Source organism: Taurulus bubalis (genome assembly GCF_910589615.1).
Source record: "Taurulus bubalis genome assembly, chromosome: 11".
NCBI lineage: Eukaryota > Metazoa > Chordata > Actinopteri > Perciformes > Cottidae > Taurulus > Taurulus bubalis.
Window position 1 is genome coordinate 9,759,219 of NC_136599.1, and position 22,575 is coordinate 9,781,793.

Here is a 22,575-nt window from a genome sequence, read left to right on the forward strand (position 1 = left end):
CTAATTATTCAAGAAGTTCTCCAAAATAAGGGAGCAGTACAGGTGAAATCGAAAGAGAAGAAAAATATACTTTTTTATGTTTTCAAATATTTTTTATCAAGTACCAGGTAAAATATTCTGGTCTGGGTTTGAAAATCAGAAAAAAAAGGAAGCTCCAATTGTATGTACTTCACAAAATATATGTTTCAACCTTTTACCTCGGTGCCACTTTAGGTACTTTTGTCAGTGGTCCCATAGCGTTGATTGGGGAAAGGGCCCGGCGGGTCTCTCCTCTGATGGTTGGACAGGGTGGGTAAGTGTTGGTACAGCACAGTTCTGCCCCCTGAGAAAACATATTTAATGTTAACTTTTCAAACTGCTAGGATATGCAGATATAACGTAGCCTACTTGGATTGTTTGTTTAAACTGCACCTCTGTATGAAGCACTCCTGAATTAGCTAACCGAATACATACCTGCTCTTGGGTTGGCCAGTCCTCCATGACTGGGGTTGACTGGTGAACCGTGATAGAGCGACGCCAGGTCACTGGGTGTGTAGGAGCGCAGAAGGTTCATCATGCTCCACTCGGAGTCCAAGCCTCCCCCGATAGCCGCCGAAGTTGCCAAAGAACCCAAGGCGTCAGAAACTGTGGACGGACACGACATTTGCGACGCGGTTTTCACACTTCTCCCCGAGATGAGCATCCTGTTGGACACAGGCCCTGCTGGTCCTCTGAAGCCAGGCTTCTCACCGGTGTCAGCTTCCCTGCCTTTGGGTACCGCGTACTTCAATCTCTTGCTGGAAGGCTCACCAAAATCCATCTGGGGGAGGCTCCCAAATCGGGTCGACAGGCACAGCCTGGCAGCATCCGCGTGCCAAATGACGCCGCTCCTTGCTGGGTAACTCCTCTCTCCGATTCCCACTCTGTCTGGGAGGCCTGGTCGGTCCATGGCATACTTGCCATGCGCTGTGCTGGATTTCCTCATGAGCTCCGTATACCTGGAGGATTCCTGACTGGGATGCGCGTCAACGTTATGTGCAACACGCTGGGTCTCTTCGACAACCTCGTGCACGGGTGTGTGGATCGGGGACCGCTTCGGGGCAGGCGGTGGTTTGATTGGCGTCTTTTCTTCTGGTTTTGCAGGTTGAGGGGGCGGGGACTTGGTTCGACGAGGGTGGCGCCGGTCAATCATCGGAAGCGGAGTGACATCTTTCCCTTCGAGGGCAGGGGGGCAACCTGTGAAACGTCCTTCTTTCAAACTGCCGAATCCATTCTTTTTTGCACCGTCTGACTTGTCTTTATGAGTGAGCTTTTTGTGCATTATCAGAACCTCTGGGTACATGGTTTTATACGGACAAAACGAACAGCCAATTGGAATTAATGCATTTCTGGGCTCCACACTAGCAGGGATGGAGAGAGACACTTTTAAGGACAGATTTAATGGGGCCTCAGAGTTCTCATCTTTTATCTCCTCCCTTTCCATCTTCAGGTTAACAGGTTTGGGGCACTTTATGACTCCGACATCAGTCAGGGAGTAAGCAGACGTGGCAATTAATTTCTCATACTCAGCATTCATCTGTACGAGTGGTTTGTCAAGCTTGCGACTACCTATGCTATCAAATCTGTCCTCTGGTGTTCCATTGGTACACGATCTGGTTCCAGGAACCCAGAGTTTGGATCTATTTGGAGCAGGATTTTCACTGTCATTTCCATGGTTTTTGTCATTGGGAGAGGGCACTAAAGGCACAGGTCTGCTGGGAATGTCAACGAAAGGTTTGTCCTTGTGACGCCGATCCAGGTGATATTTCAGTGAAGTCTTCTGGGCTGCAGCGTAGTCGCAGTAAGCACACTTAAACGGTTTTTCACCTGAAACCAACAAGCCGTACAGTTAAGTATATGCATAGTTTAAAATATAAGCCACTGAATGTACAGTGGAGTTAATGTAGGCAGCAGTCTCATGTTCATAAAAGATTCATTCAAGCCAAATGTGTTGGAAATACCTGTGTGCGTCCTCAGATGAACTGTGAGGTAATAGCTTGATCGGAATGATTTGGCACAGTAACTGCATGCTTTTGATCGGACCTTTGATCGGTCAAAACCATCTTCACCTTTTGAAAGACACAAATTAATTAATTAATACATAGAAAGAAAAAAAGAAAAAAAAAGAAAAAATAAAAAAAAAATCACAAAAGGCACATGTAATCATCCCTCCCATCAGCAGAGGGTGCACTTGGTAACAGAGTTTTCTTTGTATGAAAAGCATTTCTTTCAACTCCTACATCACAAGTAAGACAGAGTGAAGCATGAGCGTGTTATTAGCACTAAATTTACCTGGACCCAATGCTGCTTCCTCGAAACCCTCCTCACAGCCCTCCTCTGCATGCTCAATGGAGCCTGCTCTTGACAACTTCCCATCAACAGAGGAAGTTGGACTCTCTTCGCCACCTCGCTCACGCTTGTGGACCCTGGAGTGGAGAACTAACTGGTGGTAGGTCCTGAAGGTTCTCTGACATTCGTGACAAGTGGTTGGCCTTTCTTTGACCTTATTTTTTTGCATTAGAGACCGCCTTTGCGGGGCTGCGTTCTCCACTACTGTCGACTGCTGAGACTTGAGCTCTCTCCCAAGGACTCCTTTTGTAGCTTTGTCTCCTTGTCCCTCAGACCAAATGTGACTCAACTCCTCCTTATCAGAGCTGCATTCTTCATTGTCTGTGCTGGCTTCCTGGCCAATGTCTTTAATATTATTAGGGCCAACTGCTATCTTGCCCTTTGTAGCAAGTTGCCAGGCCTGATATGTGTTGAAGGGATCCAGCTGGGGAATCCATTTTGATGATCTTGCATGTTGCAAAATATGTCCCGTCGCTCGAGGCATAAGGTTGAGACTGTGAAGAAATGATTCCTGCTGGGCACTGGATTCAGTAGTGACGTCCATTTTCTCCTCGTCTTTATCTTTGCCTGGCTCCACCTCTCGATTATGTACTTTACTATGTTCCGCCAAACTGTCATGGTCAGGGAAGAAAAACCCACACACCATGCACATCTTGTAAACAGTGACAACTGGTTCTGAAGCAAGGTCTTGGACGACGTCATTGACTGTGACCGGGAGCTCCAGATCTTGCTGGGCTTTGCTCTTTGCTCCTGATTTAACATGCATTTTCATGTGATTCTTGAGGAACCACGGCTCTCTAAACCGACGTCCGCAGACATTGCAGCAGTAAGTGAAGTAGTCCTTGTGCTTCCTTGTATGGGTCTCCAGCTCAGTGGCATCATGTGACACCTGACCACACACAATACAGCTGTGAACCTCTTCTTTATCAACGGGGAAGTTGCTTGGTTTGGGCCAGGGTCTCTCTCCTGGGATCCTAAACTCTGCTTCAACTCTAAGCACGGCTGGTTCAAAGAAAGTAGTGGGGTGCTGCGACAACACGTGGGGTCCTAGCTCATCCTGATGAGTAAAAGTCTGATCACAGAACATACACGATAGTGGTACGCTTCCTCCAGATTGCAACACAGCCTTTTCTGAGTAAATGGTGTGCGGTGTCATGCTACAGCCGGGTCCTGGTACACTTGCATTGTTGCTAATAAGAATATCTTGGGCAAGACCATCTGGGCTCTCCACAAACTGTGGCAGCGAGTGAGTCGGCATTATCCTCTGAAGGTGGAACAGCAACGCTGTAGCCTCTGTCCAGATTAGGAACCTGGAAACAGTGGAGAAAGTGTCTTTAGGCTTTGCTGAATGTCAGAACAAACTCAGGTAGCTGCTACCTAATGTGAGAGACAAATTGGTTCAAAAATACACCACAGAAACAGGAAATGTATCGTTTTTAGCAATCAACTGCATAGACGACTCATTTCCTCTCTGTACAGGCCATTGATAAAACAAAGACAATAAACAATGTTTTTTTTACTCGCGCATTATTTTTTTTCATTCTGAATATGTATATAAAGCTCAGTTTGTGAGCAATCAACCACAGATATTTGATAGCATACTAAATTAATATGGTTAATCTGAACGCATAGGTTCATACTGTCCTTCCAGCTACCATTTAAATAGGGTTTTGTTCAAAACAAAGATTCATTTGTAAGATACATTGTTTCAGAATAAACAATAATAGTCACTATTAAAATGTTAAACAATTTTGAATTAAAACAAATATTAAAATACCACAATATGAATTACTGTAATATTGAGCAGTCTTCTGGAGATAACTTTTAACTTTACCACCATCTTGTTTCAAAGATCACACCATAAATTAAGTCTCAAGACAGTTTCATGGACTTTGTTTGATAGCCACTAAACATTTAACAATAGCATAGCAGACACCTTATATATATATATATATATATATATATATATATATATATATATATATATATATATATATATATATATATATATATATATATATATATGCCTTGCTGACTCACACGCTGCACATGTATAGGGTGTGCTCCAGGCCTATAACTTTTTATTTTACTTTTGTTTGGTGACCACCAGGACTACCTTTCTGAGTGTATAATGATCCATCACCCTCCTGGTTTGAGGGTGGAGTACCTGGACCAGCAAGTTCAGAGGCTCGAGGCTCATACAAGTTAAAGAGAAGACTGTGACAACAACCAGCAGTGTTTAAATACACTGTGGAGTCACACAATATGGATTCTTTTTTTTGTTGGCTTTGTTTTCATTTACCCAAATACATTAATCGTGTTTCAACTGGGCAATATAGTTGGTAATAAGTTGCCCCACAATAATATAACCTCGACGCAAATGCCAAATTGTAGCAGTTACTGCTTAACTTTGCATGAATCAGTTTGCTAATGCACTTTTGATTTAATCCAGGTGAGCACATGCAACCGCCGATAATGACCCACAGTGGGATTGTTTTTCCTGAACCACACGCACGCTTTGTTGAGGCAGCGTTCACGTTAGCCACTTTGTTATTCAAGCGAGCGCAGCTCTCGTTACAATTAACGTCGATTTGCTCGAGAAGAAGAGGAGGAGGAGGAGGAGGATGAGGAAGAAGGGAAGGGGTTGCTCAAAGTTGTACTTAACCGTTTAGTTAACTTCAGCAAAGTTAATACGGCTGTTAAACGGAGTGGTTATTACGGTTCAATGTGTGTATAATAAGCACAACACGAGGACTCGGGTTACTTGTTCTTGAACATCAATCATGTTTCTGGCTGCGAGTCATCAGAAGATTCGTGAAGCTAACGTTAACCACATTAACTCCACCACACGATAAGGCTCACTTCATGACAACAGATGGGCTTAAAGCAGCAACAGCAACCGCACGCTCGTGTACTTACGTCGCTGCGTATTGATATAGTTAAACGCCAGTTTATAAACTCAACCCCCACCTCTCGGTAACGTAAACGTAACTTAACAATACGTTTAACGTCGCCGCGTGACGTTCCAACGACAACTAAACGTCGGAAAACTAAAACACTTTCTGTTGTCTCGACTTCGAACCAAACTGTAGAAACTCACCAAACAATACCTACCAAGTGAGAATTTCCGGATTAATAATGACACTGATACTACGAGCGACTGAGTTCGGGAGCGAGCGAAGCAGTTTGTGTGAGTTGCTTCTTCATTTCGCACACGAGACGCGTTCACTGCCGCCGCTGCTGGTGGACAGCTCACCTATTCAATTGTTTGAATGTGAATCATATTTGTTCTACTTGGCGAGTCCTCACTGTGCAGCTGTTGAATTCTGAGGCGCGCTCCCTCTCTCTCTCTCTCTCAGTGTGTCTGTCTGTCTCTCTCTCTATCTCTCTCTCTCTCTCTCTCTCTCTCCAGCGAGTCTCAAGGGGGAAGATGGAGCGCGTGCACGGCAACCCCCAAAAACCCATAGGGCAGTCACGTGGTCGCGAATAAGAGATACAAGGATTTACACGTTATGTTAACACACGAGAATTAAAAAAAACAGTGCTTAAAATGATATGAACATGTTTGTATGACATATTTCCAAGAGCCATCTACTTACCAGTCACTTGAACAGGGTTGCCAGTCTTTGGCATTTAATCACTTTCGTGTTTTTTTTTTTTTTTAAACACAGGTTACAATTCTATGACACCACACAATCTAATAGTGTTTTTTTCTTCCTGCGTTTACGTCGCTAACTTCGGACTCGCCTGTATAATAATAGCGTATAAATGCTACTTTAGTCGATGTAGACTGTCACAGAGTACGATCCTGGTGCTGATTAGAGCCAGAGGCGACACAACAACAACTGTTTCATATGTAGTCCTAATGCTGCACTCAACCTACCTAAAGAAGCAGCCCTTCTTCCACCCTCTCGCGTCATGCACCAGCTACCATGTGGAGATGGGGGAGGGGTGCTTCAAACTTTTTCACAGTTACATGAGTTTTTTTTGTTGTTTTTTTGTTGCAGAAGCAGGTTGGTTGACAAGATTCAGCTTCTTCCCATTTATAAAATATGAAAAAATAACTCAAAGTAAGCTAGTTTAACTACATTTTGCTGTCACCTAAACATACATAGATAAAGCCATATACTTAATACAAATGTATAATGTTTGAACCTTAAACAAAGGGGATGCTTTCTCCTATTAAGATAAGACATATCCAAACGTATAATACTTTATTATATTAATCCTAATGCTAATACTCAATATAACAGGGATAATGGAGAGTACATTTGATTATTTAAGAACAATACACTGATTTATATGAGATAAAGACCATCACCTACAGTAGCCCCCACTGGCTAATGTGAAGTTGAGTAACAGCCCCTCCTCCACCCTGAAACCCTCCCAAAGAGACACCAGGCATTGATGGTAGCTTACATCCATGTATTGTACAATCAATGAGGATATTCAGTAGACTTCAGTGTGTACACTCATTATTGAGACACACATACACCCAACCATCTGCGACGAAGCAATGTCTGAAAGAAAACCAACTTTATTAGGAATCACTTCCAGCTATAAGGAACAGTGAACAAAGGCCGTCTCTCAGATTAGGCTGGGTGGTTGCCTTATCCTCCCTTTTAAATAGACTAGTATAGTGTTTGCCTATATATTAAAAGTTGCTTTGAAATCCTCATTACCAAACAGGTCAGACCAATCCAGTGTTCTCTCTGTTAGGACATCACAAGTAGATCTGCAGGTTTAGCAAGCAGACTTCCCCAAATGCATTAATGGATGTGGTTATTGTGTACGTGTCAGATACCAATAAAGAGACTTTATGCCTATCACATATTAGCTTGTATTGTGCATATTGTGAAAATAATATAAATGTTTATTTCATTTGTTTAAATCTTGGCTTCAATAAGTCATGTGTTCTCTAATTACCTCGCAGTACAAACTAAAACATCCTGTATGTGTGTAAGACTCAATAGCCTCCATGTGCTTCCCTAAATTAAAACATTTGTGCACCCCCTGCAATACCCTGATTCATGTTTAGGTATCCTTGCTTCACCCTTGGATCCTGTTACACAAACAAGTCTAGTATGTTAATCAAAGGCACCACATGTGACACATAGAGGCCTCCCGCTCATTTCCTATTGTTCTGTGGCCACAAAGGCTCTGTGAAAGGCGATCAATCTGAAGAAGCAGTCTGATGCCTCAGGATGATGAAATTGCCAGGAGATGTTATAGCCTATCATAAAAATAAAAAACCTGTGAGGTGGTGGAAGTTTGTGTTTAACCAGACATATATTCTTTAATTGGATGGCAATGTAATCACACATTATATATTGCAATTTATTAATTAGCATTACTTTCCCTGAGCAGTAATGACAGCAACAAGTACGCAAACATTGTTTACTTTTTACTGATTTAATTAACTTTGTCATATTGTTTGACTTTATGCTAATGTGATTTCTACTCCACAATTTTGCTCTAACTCTTTGTTACAGATTATATTTTTCAACCACAACAACAACAAAACATACATGTACCCATTCAAAACCGAAGCAGTGCATTTTAATTAAAGATAAAGAGAAGAAGAAAAAAACCCCGCTTGAATGAATAATTATGTGTTGAGAAGACAGACTGATAGGACCTGGATGAGCGGATGGGGAAAGGCTGCGGTGGCTTCTTTTTGTCTTGGTGTGTCAGGAGCAGCTGACTATACATTGTTCTCTTCCAGATTCACAGCCTGCCTTCTTGCATAATCCTGGTGTCGCTCCTGAGAGACACTGATAATATATAATCTCCTTTCTCACCCCTATGTTTATTCAGTGCAACCAGCTGTTGTGTTTTTGATCATCAGGGAAATTTCATCAGTCTCCAAAAGCATTCCTTTTTGGAGGTCTGCACATGCTTGAAATATTTGTGCCTCTTTCCTGAGGATAATTGAAAAAAGGTTGAGAGTACACTGTTGAACTTTGTTCGACTGAAAGACATTTCTTTATTCCATGGTGACCCATATGGACATAGTTAATCATATAAAACAAAACAAAATAAAATAATATAATGTAAGTGGATAGCCACACTTGTTGCCCAGTAATGGGCAAATATGATACAATGAAGAAGAAACTGTTACATTGATAAACAAATGAGCAAAATAACTTTACTCTGGCTAATATTCAATAGTTACTTAACCATTATAATTTGAATAAACATGGTGAGAATGCTTAACTCTTTGATTGTCTCTCTGTTGCTGCTTGAATTAATCCTATTGAACTCATTTGTTTGTTCGAAACTAGCATACTGGTATAATAATTCTTCTGACCTTTTTCTCCTCTCAAACATAAACTGCAAAGACTTGGAACAGTCAATGAAATATTTCCTATTTGAAATTTACAGTATCGCACTTTAGTTAAGACAGATTTTCTCTGTTCATTGGGTTAAAATATTCAATATTTTTTCAAAAACAAGATCAGTCCAAACTGTCTGTACAGTTACGACACAGATACTTCATCATGCCAATACAGATACATATCCATAAGTCATAGGTCAGCCTAAGATATTTCTGGTTCAGTATATCTCCACCATAGTCCACGTTCATAAAGAATAAACTTCCATCTGAAATCCATTTTGACCAATATTTACCATCGTCATACTGTTTCTATCGCAGCACAGTAGATGATGTTTAGGGCAGCAGTCGTCTTACAATTCTGTGTAGTTTATATCTTCACAGTGCAACTGGCTGTGTTTCTGTTTACCTGCAACACACTTTTCATGGACCATTCCAAGTACAAAAAAGGAAATGGAAGCTTTTAATCTCAAAATTTGTCTTAAAAATTACTTTTTTTCAAATCAAAACACAGTTGACCCTATCATCTTTCAGTGGCGGTTAAGACCTTATCGCATCACTGATTTGAATATTAAGCAAATGTTCCAACACACAATATCGAATAATAGTTACAAAGCTGCTTCTGTGACCTCATGTCACAACTACACTTGATATATTTGTAACAATGCATAGTGCACTTTATACACTCAGTGAAACTAATTGTGCAATAATGTAGTCATATTTGTGTGCCTTATTTTATATATTTGATTATACTTTTAGCATTCATAGCAATGTTTTTTGTATTCTTAATTCTAATTCAAATTATTTTTCTTTACCTTATTTTTTTGTAATCATGTGTGTAAGAAGGACAAAATACATGTTTCATTGTACGGACTAACTGTCTGTTATCTGTGCATATGACAATACAAATATCTTGAATCTTGAATTTCAGTCATTTGTAGCATTTGTGGTATCAAACCACAGACCCCTTTTGTCTCTCCAGCAGGATGTGACATTCTTCTGAAAAGACCCCCAAAACAAACCCTAAAAGTCCCGTAGAGAGCATCTGCATTAGAATGCACACAAACACACACACCGTGCCTGCAGGACTTGTTGATCAACCCTTGGTTAAAGTGACTAACACTGGCCTGTAGAAGATCGCTACCATTCATTTATTCAGAATCTGAGATTACTGTCTTTTCCACTGGTCCCTGGAATTGTGTCACCCTAATGTTTCTTCACAGAACAGACCTGTTACTAGAGAGCCGGACCACGCTGCACATTATGCTGACAGCAGGCCTCCTGTCAGGCCTCCCTGCCCACTGTTCCCTTGTTCCGCCCCCCTCCGAGTTTGGTGCATTCACACAGTCACATCCATTGTCCCGAGATGAACTGCAGCAACATGGTGGTCAAGCAGATCTTGTACAGTGTGTACACAATCTGTATGCACTGTTACATCCATACCTGTAACTGTTTCCATTCCAATAAGACACCCAGCTCATCTCTGTCTGTGATTGTACACAGGAGGGATTGGCTGGATTGTAAAGAAAAGCCTTCCCTTTAAACTCTACATGTAGGGGCATGCAGCTGTTACCTTCATCTGAACTGTGCGATTTTTGTGTGGAAAAAGGCTGAGTGAATTGCCTAATACCAGCATGTAGAGAGCAGGAAGTGGTGGTGAAATGCAGTGTGGGTAGTATGAAGTTTTTAATTTGAAGAGAATGTTAATAGGTGGTGATTTTATGTATAGTGATGAGCTATTTGCACATACCAGCGCTACTGTTGGCAAAAAAGTCACACATTCATCTTAGTTTGAAACAATCCCCAGGGGAGACGACTGACAATGGACCACATGTCTTGTACTGTGCAGGCACTACCTCACTTTTTCTCCTTAAGTGCCATGGCAATTACTTTGATGCACAATTTAAAATGATCACAACGATTATGAGGGTAATGCAAGAAGAGTGTGTCTCATTGATAATAAAGGAGCAGCGTGAGTTATGCCTTCAGGGGCCACGACTCATCACTTAATGGCGGGTGAATGGTGGGTCTCAGACATTACTATCTAAAACACATCCTTCCAAAGACTGCACACTGTGTTATCCATCATAGGAATTGCATCAGAAATGGTAATATAACATTTGAGGGCTTCCTTTACCTGAAACATACAATTCCTTAGATCTTGTTTTACATCTTTTATCTCTAAGGTGTCTCATGGACTCTAAATGTAAATTAGTATTCAATAGTGACGGTCGGCAGCCATCTCCGTCTGTTAAAGTTCCAAATGACAGCCTGCTTTCGTTTGTCAGCCAACAAAATAAACAGATGAGTAAGGCGTAGAGTATTTTCCTCTACACCCAACATAGTGAGGTGGGACTCATGTGCCACGCCTTATTAGCTCACAAGTTTAGAGCTCATATAAGATTTTTTTTAAACTTACTGAGCCACATATCTTTGCAGATGTTGATTAGCTTTCTCTATTGCAGTTTACACAGATGAAGAACAAACGAATGGTGAACATATTTATTGTCTTCAAGATAGCTGAAGTTACACATACATGCATACATACAAATAGGGAAACAAAAGCATGATATTAATTGCACATAATGCCAAACACAAGTGACTGGCGCAAAAATACTTTTTATTAAATTACATGAAACATAGAGCTGCAATCAAATTAAAAGCTATAACTGGGATTCAAGACTACTGCCAAACGTACCAAGGACACATTTGCACAATTACAACATTTTCCCACCTCAGATGCATTTTTTCGACTTACAGTCAGTTCCCCTCACAACAATAAAGATACATGACTGTTAGGATATGTACGCATGTGCTTTAGTCTACATAGCAAAGTTAAGAAAATCTGTAAGTGCAGTTTGTTATACTAATATGCTCCTCTTAATAGCTCTTTGTGTCATATAGATTTAAGTGCAATGTCATTTCCGATGAACCTCTGCACTGCTACAGCTGCGTGATATTGTTGGCGTGAACTGTAAAAATAGAACCTTTTTTCTATGTTTTTGACAAACAAATTGCTAAAAGCAAGGCATTTTACTGTATATTGCACGTGTGTTAAGTTGCAAGAAAAGCGAGAAGTCACATTAAATGTCTGTAAAAGGTTTCACACTCGTATTGCTATACTTGTCTGGCATTTACATGACCCAGAAAATATTTATATATAGGTATATAAATATATCAACGACCTCACTTTAAATCACCATTTGTTCAACTACCACTGTGCACCTTTCTCACAACTTGCTTTTGCCCTTCCAATCGCTTTTCTTTGCATATTGTAACTTCTAAACAGTAACAAAAACAAAATGTAGTTAAAGAAATTCAATAAGAGTTGAAAGGAAAATGAGACAAAGAGAGACATACAGATTGAGTAAGAGCAAGTAAGAGAGAGGGAGTCTGTACAGGGAAACTTCACTGTTGGTTTTGGTTTCATTTGGCCTTCTCAGCTGCTGGAGCAACAGTGACGGCCTCTGTCTGGATCCCGGCATCTGTCGAGTTACGTTTCTGACCCTGAAATTGAAATGAAAAAAATATATTATTAAAATATCTACTGTACTTATCTTTTCTTTAAAGACCCATGTAATCCATGCCAAATCTGAACACATTAATAACCCATTAGATAGTTATCTGCATTTGATTTAAGTCTCCTGTAGAAGCATTGCTCTTGATGCTAGTTGTGGGGAACATTATTAACATGAGGGCTTTGTTTATGTTTTGCATTTTTATAGTACCTCCTCATTTCTCACTTGTATTGGTTCATTTAACTAAACGGCTTGCTACACTGCAAGAAATATGAGTCCTCTGATTCAAGTCAAATGTATTAGCTGGAAGTTATTAAAACCAAACTGGGCAAAACAATTCACAAATTCAAAATAGGGCCAACGCCTTCAGTTACTTCATGAGTAGCTGCTGCCATCTAGTGGAGATAAAGCTACAATGTATTGCAATATGCAGGGCCATGCAAGTCAATTCAGAATTAACAATCAGCAACGTCTAGGCCTAGGGAAAAGTGATGCTTTCCAAACCAGAATTTTAAAGAACAGATTGATGGAGTTCCTCTTCTCCAGTTTTTTGGGTGCATTGGCGGCATCTCCTCCAGTTTGGGAGGCCACTGAAGCTGGTTTGCTATCTACAACTGCCTCTGATGACTTGGCTGCTGCTTTGGGTTCCTCCTTGGCTTTGACTGTCTCGACGGCTGCAGCTGTGGTAGGGGTCGCCTTCTTGGGATCATCAGCCTGAAAGTGTTTTGGTGCATCATGAAAAACAGAATTATTCCAGTCCATGAGCTGTGCTCCACTCGTTACGATCAAATGTACCATTTTGTGACATTAAGATGTACCAGCTGTTAGGATCCAGTGGGTCCTAGTGACCGCAACATTATAAGCGATGTATATAGAAGCACTGCTATGATTTTTAAATATAATAACAAATGGAGAAAAATGTCTCTGCCAATGCAGTTCTTTTAGAGCAGTTTTAATACCAGATGTAATTGATGAAATTACTCTGGATAATAATGCATCTATCCTCCAGAGATACTTTTACTGTCTTTACCAGTCAAGTTGTTCTCCAGAGGAGCCGAACTCCACTTGTGGAGGCCGCCTGGACCTTTGTGGTCATGTGGTCTAACAGTACCTCAAATTCACATGAATCTGTTACTTTATGTTTAGTAATTCTACAACTTATACTCAGACATTTTCAGACCTTTTAAAAACCTATGAAGACGTATGTGAATAGGTCCTTACTTTTGGCTTGAAGAAAGAAAAGAAAGATGATTTTGAGTCTGTTTTCTTGGCTTCCTGGACAGGCGGTGGCGGTTCTGGCTTTGCAGCAGCCTCCAAAGTGCCGGTTTTTGAAAAATCCACCTTCTATTATCAAAACGACAGAGAAGAAAATACACATGAGGTATTTACAAATAAAAGGTAGCACCAGGATTGAAGCTGACAGAGTAAAGGCAGCAGCTACCACCTGTGAAGTGAAAGAAGAGGTAAAGGGGTTGGGGGAGTCCAGGCAGGATCAGAGCAGGAAAGGAGACAGAAAAATATGATAGAAACCAGTCCCTGTAAGTGAAGAAGCCCGCAACATCATGCACAAGATTATATAATGTCTGTGAGTGACAAAAGCCAAGAAAATAGGGAAGGGAATGTCTCCACTGAAGATTCCTCCTTTGAATGAATAGTTCAACACATTGGGAATTAAGGTCATTTTATTTCTTGCCAAATGATGAGAAGATTGATACTCTTTCTTGTACTTTTTATATACTGTATGATGCAGGCGACAGTTAGCTTAGCTCTCTACATAAAGAATGGAAGCTGCTGGAAACAACTGGCTTGGCTTAGGAAATCCAACAAAATGAAAGTGGAAAGTAAAAAGAATATATAACGTTAGTGGGCTTTAAGGTGCTGGATATTGTTACCCTCAGACAGAACCAGGCTGTTAGCCAGATAAGCTGTTTTAGCCTTCATGCTAAGCTAACCATCGGCTAGCCGTTGCCTCATACTTAACAGACACAGTTGAGAGTGTTCTTCTCATCTTACTCTCTGCAAGAAAGCATAAGCTTACTTCTCAAAATGTTGAACTCTTTTAATTTACCTCAGCTTCAACCACGGGCTGTGGTACCTCTTCCACCATCTGCAGGAAAGGAACATTATTTGTCTTCTCATCAATGGAAATGCTGTATGACATGCAATGAACCACGGGCTGACTCATCTGTCGTGATGGAAATTTACCAGGTACAAAAATTGGTGAAAGAAATGGATAACATCCTTTCAAAATGAATGAATCAAAGCATGAAATTATAATGACTGCAAATGCCAAATGCCATGTGTGTGAACTGAAAATAAATTAAAGCTTTTTTTGGTTGAACATATTATGTACAACTGGTACAACATCATGTCAGAGGTGGCTGCAGAGCAAAGAAAATTAAGACTTTCTGCTGATTTACCTGCTCTTCTACAACTGGCTGTGCCACCTGCTCTTCTGTGTCATGGGGTTCAACATTATTTTCACTCTGAGCAGATGCAAATGATAACATGTCAATGTTATTTGTTTGGCAATTTTAGAACATGGTGATGTGATATAATCAGAGGATTATTCTACCAAACCCCCAAATTAAGAACTCTCCTTTGATTTACCTTGACTTCTACAACAACTGGCTCTGGCACTTCCACTGGTGTCTCCTGCAGAGCAAAGCTACTTTTTTATTCTGAAGAGATGCAAATTAAGATGGACAAGTGAAAATGCTGTAATTTACTGTGTCTGGTCAGTGTATTGTGACCACAGCTGAGACGATTGAGCATGCTCTCTAGTTTACCTGTACTTCTACAACTGGTGTTACCTCTACTTCTACTGCTGGTAGTGGTGGTGGTGCATCATTGTTTGTCTGCAGGACAGTGAGGGAATTATTATTGTTAGTAAAAGCCAACAAAACAGAAAGGAAATGTCCTAATTATGAAAAGCTTCATATGTTAGCATGACAATGAATGGTGACTAATATGAACTGGTTAAAGGAATAATTTGCCATTTAGGAAAATGTTTGTATTTTGGAAAGTTGTATGAGAACGTAAATACCACTCTCATGACTGTGAGCTAAGTATAGAGCCAATGCCATATTAGCTTAGTTTAGCATACCGACTGGAAGCAAAGGGAAACAGCTAGCCTGGTTCCCTTCAAAGTACAGAAATAGCGTACACCTACTAGCGCCTGTGAATTGCCAGAATTACAGTGTATCTTGTTTATTTGATTTGGTCAAAAATTGAAGTGTAAAAATGTCAAGTTATTTTGCCTGGCACAGACCAAACAAACCATTAAACGTGTTTGTAAGTGAGCTGTGGAGGTGCTGGTACAAGTTTCACCCTGTTTCCAGTTTTTGTGCTAAGCTAAGCTAATTGTCTGATTCTAACTTCATACTTAACTTACAGAAATGAGAATGGTATTGATCCTCTCATCTAACTCTTGGCAAGTATGCAAGATAAGTGTATTTCCCAAAATGGCAAACCTTTGTTTAATTAAATGAACCACTAATGCAATTTAAATGTTGGAAATGTAATGTATCATGGAAATATGGACTGTGGTAGAAACAGCTGTGCTAACGTGAGGCTTTATTTACAGCGAAACCTTTTGACCGAAGTCACACTATTACTATTATTACATGTCTAGCTGCAGTCACATTTTTTAAAGAGTCCAACATAACCTGATTCATCTGGATAAGGTTCAAAGCAGTATACATAAAGCTTACACAATTGCAGCAGATTCCAATTTGAAAAACGCAAATTGTTCAGTTTCTGCCACCTCCAGACAAACCAGCTCTTGTTCAGTTAGTAACAGGATGAGCCGTGGTCAGTTTGAGAATATAATAATGTGCCACTGTACCACTGCAGACTTGGCCGGTGCATTGGCTCCACTTGCTGAAGCATCCTTGCCTTTGGATGACTTGACACCTAGCAGTACCTCAGGTTCACATATAGTATATTTCACACTAAATTATCATCTGATTTCACTCTGGACCATGTACTCAAGTCTACATGGATAACCACAACAATCTTGTCTTGCGATCTCCAGTGTACTGTTCATTTACCTTTGAACGGAAGAATTTGCTCAGAGTATTTTTGGCTGATTTTCCTTTTGAGGACTCGGGTTCCTTTGCAGCAGCTTTTGGTTCTTCTTTTGGTGTGGGTTTGGCAGGTTTGACAGCTGGTTCGGCCTTGATTTCCATTTTCGGTGGCTCTGGAGGAGGTGGCGGTGGGTAAGACATTCCTTTAAGTGCTGCGGGCGGCTCAGATACTTGTGCAACCTAGTCAAGAGAGATTGGGTGTTAAAGTAATGCTTTGGAAAGGAAACTATCCACATAGTCACCTTTAACAGAAAATGCCTTTTACACAATGACAATTTTAGGTGAGCTATGATAAGATAAATGCAAAGCAGTGATCAATTCAGTTTAGCAACTCATCCAACATAAACTATTACAAATTGAATTAGTATGTACAATGCAACATTAGAAATTAAAGTAGAATTTCTGGAATTAAACTGAATTCAACTATGTCCGGTAGACATATGCTTTCTAGGGAAATAAAAAACAAATTAAAACACTTTATGGGCATTGTGCTCACAGTAGTAGTTGCTGCTGGTTGGTTCTCCTTCTGGGACTATTTGGCAACAGAAAAAGGAAGCAGTTAGAGAAATAATGTTAAAGTCAAGCAAAAAGAAGATCTGCGAAAAAGCTTGTCTCCATGTCCTATAAATAAATTGGAGAACCTATTGGTTCTTAAGAAATAACGTGTTTTTAGAAAGAAATGTATACCAGCTATGTAGCAAAAACAGTGTTATAAGCACATAATTAATAAACTGTATATAATAATCAACCCCTAACATTACTGTGTTCAATGATTCGGCTTTGTTAACCAAAATAATAATGATACAAAATTATTCATTATTGGAAATCAAAGAAAATTAAAACTATTCCGAATAATCCCTCGGTGGTACAGTCATGATGAGCTAAGGTTTATATTTGATGTAATGCTTCATAAACATCTGGTCACCTGGTCTTTTGTGGCATCAGCAGTAGCTGTTTCCTTTTTGGTTATTTTGGAAGTCACCTGTGGAACAAAGAAAGAACAATGACATAAAAAATAAGACGACAATGCCAGCCTTCAAATGTTGAATCTTAATTTCATAGAGCTGGAATGCTGCAGTGTAACACAGAGTCAGTGTGACTACTTTAGTAAAAACAGAGAAATAATAATTTAGATAAAACAGAAGGCTTTCATGAATGCAGACATAGGCCTTTATGGTAAGCTAACTGAGGCACACTGAGGTCCCTGACAGAGCACATACAGTACATGCGCTGTCATTGTGACAGCCATTGTGCTCCGGAGATGGCGTAGGCCTGCCCTCGCTCTATCTTCACAAATCCCAACTTCCAACTGCACAGGGCTCCCTTGTGAGCTCACACGATGGGTTGAACAATAGGCCACCACATTCCCGCATGTTCAGAGACTTGATTAGCATGGGGCTAGTGCGATGGTAACTCTTTAAAACGGCATGAATCCAAAAGACAGCACTATGAAGAGGGAAATACAATAGCTGCTTGTTGTAGGCATTTCCATCAGGCACTGTAATCATTGGCAGATTTAGTTATGGATACCTTTGCTGTCATAAAAGTTGCTTTTTAATATACTTCAACAATAAAAAGACTCACTGTCCAAATTTAAACACAGCATCTTGACTGTTTGATTTGTAATCACGCTTTACCAGGCAATTTACTCAATTTCTGGAGTGAGGCCAGAAGCAAAAATTAAAACACTTATTAACTTAATTTGTGTTGTTTGAGCAGTTGTTTGCCTTTGGTAATATTTGGCGATAACAAGGGTGGATTGTTTTTTTCACTTTTGATTAAAGCAATTCTTCAATGATTTTTTCCCAAGCAGTCTAATTTTACAAGCAATTAAAATTACCAAGTGCATGTAAACCACACTTCTTTTTTTTAAATCGTGTCACTTACTATTGTTTTGAAGAAGTTCATAACTGGATTCTTTTCTGGGTTCCTGTCCTCTTGGTTTTCCACAGATTTGTCAGCTTCTTCTCCCTCTGGACCCGAGTCTAGAGTCACACTCTCTGGCTCCGTCAATGATTCTGACTCTTGCTTTAGGTCAGCTGTCTCCTATACACCATCACAAAGAATTGGCCTTTGAGAATCACGTTAGAGCAGCGTAGCTGATAATGCAAGCAGTGAGTGTCTTAATCGCAGCATTGAGATGGGAGTGCACAATTCCAACCATGCCTCTGCCTACTCGGGGCATTGTCAACAATCAGCCTTTTATTAATGTGTGTGTCCCACCCCTCACTCATTGATATTCAACAATGTGTGAGATTTTTGCACTGAGAAATGTCAGGAAACCCAAATACCTTGCTGTGTTTTGATGGTGGGTTTTCTGTTAAATACAGCAATAACCAACTCTGAATTCACGAGTAGTAGTAAATCTGTTCACTTCCATGTTCTTTCAGCGTGGACTGATTCAAAAGTCCTATTCCTTTTTAAAAAAATTTCGACGGAAAAAATGCAAATAGATAATGAACAAACTCATGAATGATTAAGATGTTTTAATTTTTAATTTTATTGGAAAATGTTTTCGCACATGTGTTGATGATATATAAAAACCGAGACCCTTTTCTTTACGATAAAACACAAATCCTTTTACAATTGAGTTACAATTACTTCCACATATCATTAAACACATGATATCCTACAGGCAGACCAATCATTTGCAAAACAAAGGTTCAAACAATTCCTTCAACGTTTTTACTGCTGCTCTTGCTTTGGGGAGACATGAATAGTAACAGTAATACTGTAATGTGTAGGTAGAATTAAACCACCAAGCCTGGATGCTGATTCATCAACAACCGATATACAAGCCGACTGCAACCTAACAGCTAAAGCTTCCGTGTCTGTTCTTGTGACACTTTGTGAGTCCGGTGTTGAATCTGTTGAGTTCACACTTGATTCAGTCTCTCCCTCTACAATGACCTCTGGGGCTTCCTCCTCTGAAGTCACAAGGTTACGTGCAGCTGTGACAACATCTTCTGTAACGATTTTTTCCACGATGGCCTCAAAATCAGCATCAACGACATGATTGGAATCAGACGACACTTTGGCTGTGGCGACGTTCTCGTCTTTGAGTTCCTCTTGGATTGAAACGCAAGGCTCGGGCTCTTTGGTGGCGTCCATCGGTGGCACTTCATCTTCAATTGTCTGGAGAATAACTATCGGCACGTTGGATTTTGGTTGACGCTCAAGAAGGCTCAAACTCTCCTTCACCGGCTCCTCAGGAACGTCATGATTGGAATCAGTCGGCACTTCGGCTGGGGCGACGTTCTTGTCTTTGGGTTCCTCTTGGATGGAAACGCATGGCTCTGGCTCGTCGGGGGCGTCCATCGGTGGCACATCTGCAGGTTCCTCACCTACGTTTGTGGTATCTTCCTCAACACTCTCTAGCACTGCTTTCATTTTATTTGAGGAAGCCTCAATAGCGTCATCATTCGTCTCGTCAGTGGCCGTCTCAACAAGCTGCTCTGGAATAACAATGCTTGCTTCTTGTTCTCCAGAATGGGCCACATACGTTGTTGTAGTGATCATCTCTTCTTCCAGGTGGAAGCCATTATCCACTGCAGCCTCCTGAGGAGTAAGGTTAGTTGGTTCGAGTTCTTTAGAGAGAGCATCGATTGCTGCCTCCAGCATCAACTCAGCATTGTTTTTGACAAATACAGGACTTAGTTCTGTTACATTGACTGACATGTCTCTAGCTCCTTCACCATTGTCTTCAGCAGTTACTTCTTCTGCAATTGGCACTGCCATGTTTACAACAGCAAAGCCAGTGGCTTGAGGTACAGCCGCAAAAACCAGCTTCACACAGTCTGCCACCACTTTAGGAAGGCTGTACAAGACCTCGAATGGCAAAGTTTCTTCAATATTGTTTTCCTCTGCAACTATTTCATCTTCTATAATGGATTCTTTTTGGTTAGAATTTGGCTCTGCAGCAATGTCTGGCTCAGGTTCATCACGCCCATTCACGCTCTCTTCTTCCGGATAATAGGTTTTGATGTCAGAAAATTTCACCCGTTCCGCTCTGAACACTATATTCTTATACACAATGCTTTCCATGACCAGGTCTTCATTGGTGATCCCAGTTGTCTGGTTGTCTACGGGCTCCTCGTTTGCAGTTTCCTCAACAAACTCCTCAATAATGACACAGTACGACTCGTTCAGAGGATCTTCTTCAGTTGCTGCGGCCTCCATGCCGACTACTTCTTCAACCGGGCCCTCGATATCCGTGGTTGTGTCATCATCATCAGCATCCTGACTAGTTTGGGTTGAAATATCTGCAATTTTTCTGTTTGTTTGTGTTGATATTTCAGCTTTTCGATGTGGACATTTAACGTTCTCTCGGTGCACAGCGATGATCACGGTGGCAGCTTCCTCTCCACTTGATGTTGACTCCTTCATCATGAAAATCAACATTTGTGTTTAGATCAAATACAGTTATTTGTTTAATCTAGGACACATATGAGAACCATGTGCTTGATCACATTGCGACTGAGACAGCAGAACAATTATCTTAGTAAAGGAATTGTTTTGTGATTGCATAAATTATTTATTTAATTATTATTTAATTATTATTATCTTTTTTTCAATTTGTTTTTGGAATGCTTTATGTACGCCTGAAACTGGCTTACTTGACTAGCTCAATCTGATTGAGGCAATTCAACATGCAGATTGTTCTATAGATTTGAACACTTTAAAAGATATGACTGAAGATATGCATTATTCAATGTGTGAACAACTCCAATAAAAAGACCAAAACCAACTATGTAGCCTCATTATACTCAATAACGGCTGATTTCCCTACCCAACTATCTATAACAATAACATTCAAATTTGGCTAAAAAATATACCGATTGTTTTGGAAAGGACTAAATAATAAAGAAGAAAATGTTCAAAGACAAATTTGACAATGACAAGAATCACCTTGAAAACAAACATGGAGAGTGCACTCACCGTCTGTGTATCGGTGGCAGGAAGACTAACGTCTGTTTGATCTTCATTACTTTCCTTGAACTCTTCCTTCTGGATGATGGGTTCAATGATTACAGACATAACTGGAGCGTCAGCAGATTTGCAGCCTGATTCGACAATCACAAAATCATTCGATTCGGTGGCAAGGTTTGAAGAGGGGGGCTCGCTATTTTGCTGGACTGTGGTATCACTGTTAACTGCAAAAAAAGAAAGAAAGAATCCATTATATAAATGTGAATAAAATGGTTGGCACATGGCACCACATTTCAAAATATAAGTTACATTTTAGAATCTGGAATTACCAAACTGACTGACTCACAAACTAGCACAACACAATGAATAATTGCTCGTTAATCTTTTTTTCTTCTTTCATTTCTAGATCAAGATATGTACTTGTTCTTTACCATGTCAAAATGTTCTAACTGGGGCTAAGTTTGGATTTCTGTCATATATATTTTTTCTGTCAATAATTTGTCTCATCTAATATTTACTTGTGTGTGTACATCTGCTTTACCGAAGAAACTCACAGCTCTCACCACTATTACATATCAATGTTGATTTCAATGTTAAGCTCTTTGCATGCAACATCAAACTCATGCATGGTAGCTGCTTGTGCAGTGCTCTGAGAAGTAAACATGGGCTAAGTGACATTATCATTATCTCCAGCGTCAACATTAGCTCTTGGACAAAGTCAGGTCCCAGTGGGAATCCTACAGCACCATTGTCACAAAGACACAAACCACACCATGACAGTTCAAATAGTGGCTCCTTGTCAATGTCTGAGACTACGCCTATAGTTTACATTGGAAGTCCCAAGACAGAGTCTAGCTGTGAGTCACTGTGTTGACGTAGCCTTATAAAAGTCCAAAAGACTAATCCAAGACACACATGAAAGATCTGCCCATGTCCTGTATTTTCCCACAGAGCAAAACACAATGAAACAGATAACAGAATAAAGATTATCAAAAACAAATATTCTCATCTTCCCAGAGAAAAAAAAACAGTGACACTGTATCCATGTTTCCACTAATTCACAGTTAAATCATTATCATGTTTTACTTTGTCAATTCGTTATGTTAACGAGGAAAGATTAAAAACATCTCATGCACTCACCAGCGATCTCCACACCATTGGATGAGACGTTTGCAGAGAGGCCGTTCGCTGATCCATTTCTATGCTTCTCAGGAAGTCCCCCATTCTATGAAATATAGTAAAGAAATATTGTTCTGTGTTAGCCCCACAGTTCATAAGACATTATGTACAATGGGTTACATTTCAACAGAAACAGTGGTTTTGACTGTAAATGAACCCA

At 40.2% G+C, this 22,575-nt stretch overlaps 1 protein-coding gene across 1 annotated transcript; it reads right to left on the reverse strand.

Moving 5' to 3' along the window:
- Positions 1 to 209: 209 nt before the first annotated feature.
- Positions 210 to 3,625, reverse strand: znf217 (zinc finger protein 217; the record flags this gene model as incomplete). The annotated part of the gene is made up of 4 exons (XM_079226000.1): positions 210 to 322; positions 454 to 1,845; positions 1,980 to 2,087; positions 2,311 to 3,625. The coding sequence occupies 4 exons, from the start codon at positions 3,623 to 3,625 to the stop codon at positions 210 to 212; spliced, it is 2,928 nt and encodes a 975-aa protein (XP_079082126.1).
- Between the last annotated feature and the right edge of the window lie 18,950 nt (positions 3,626 to 22,575).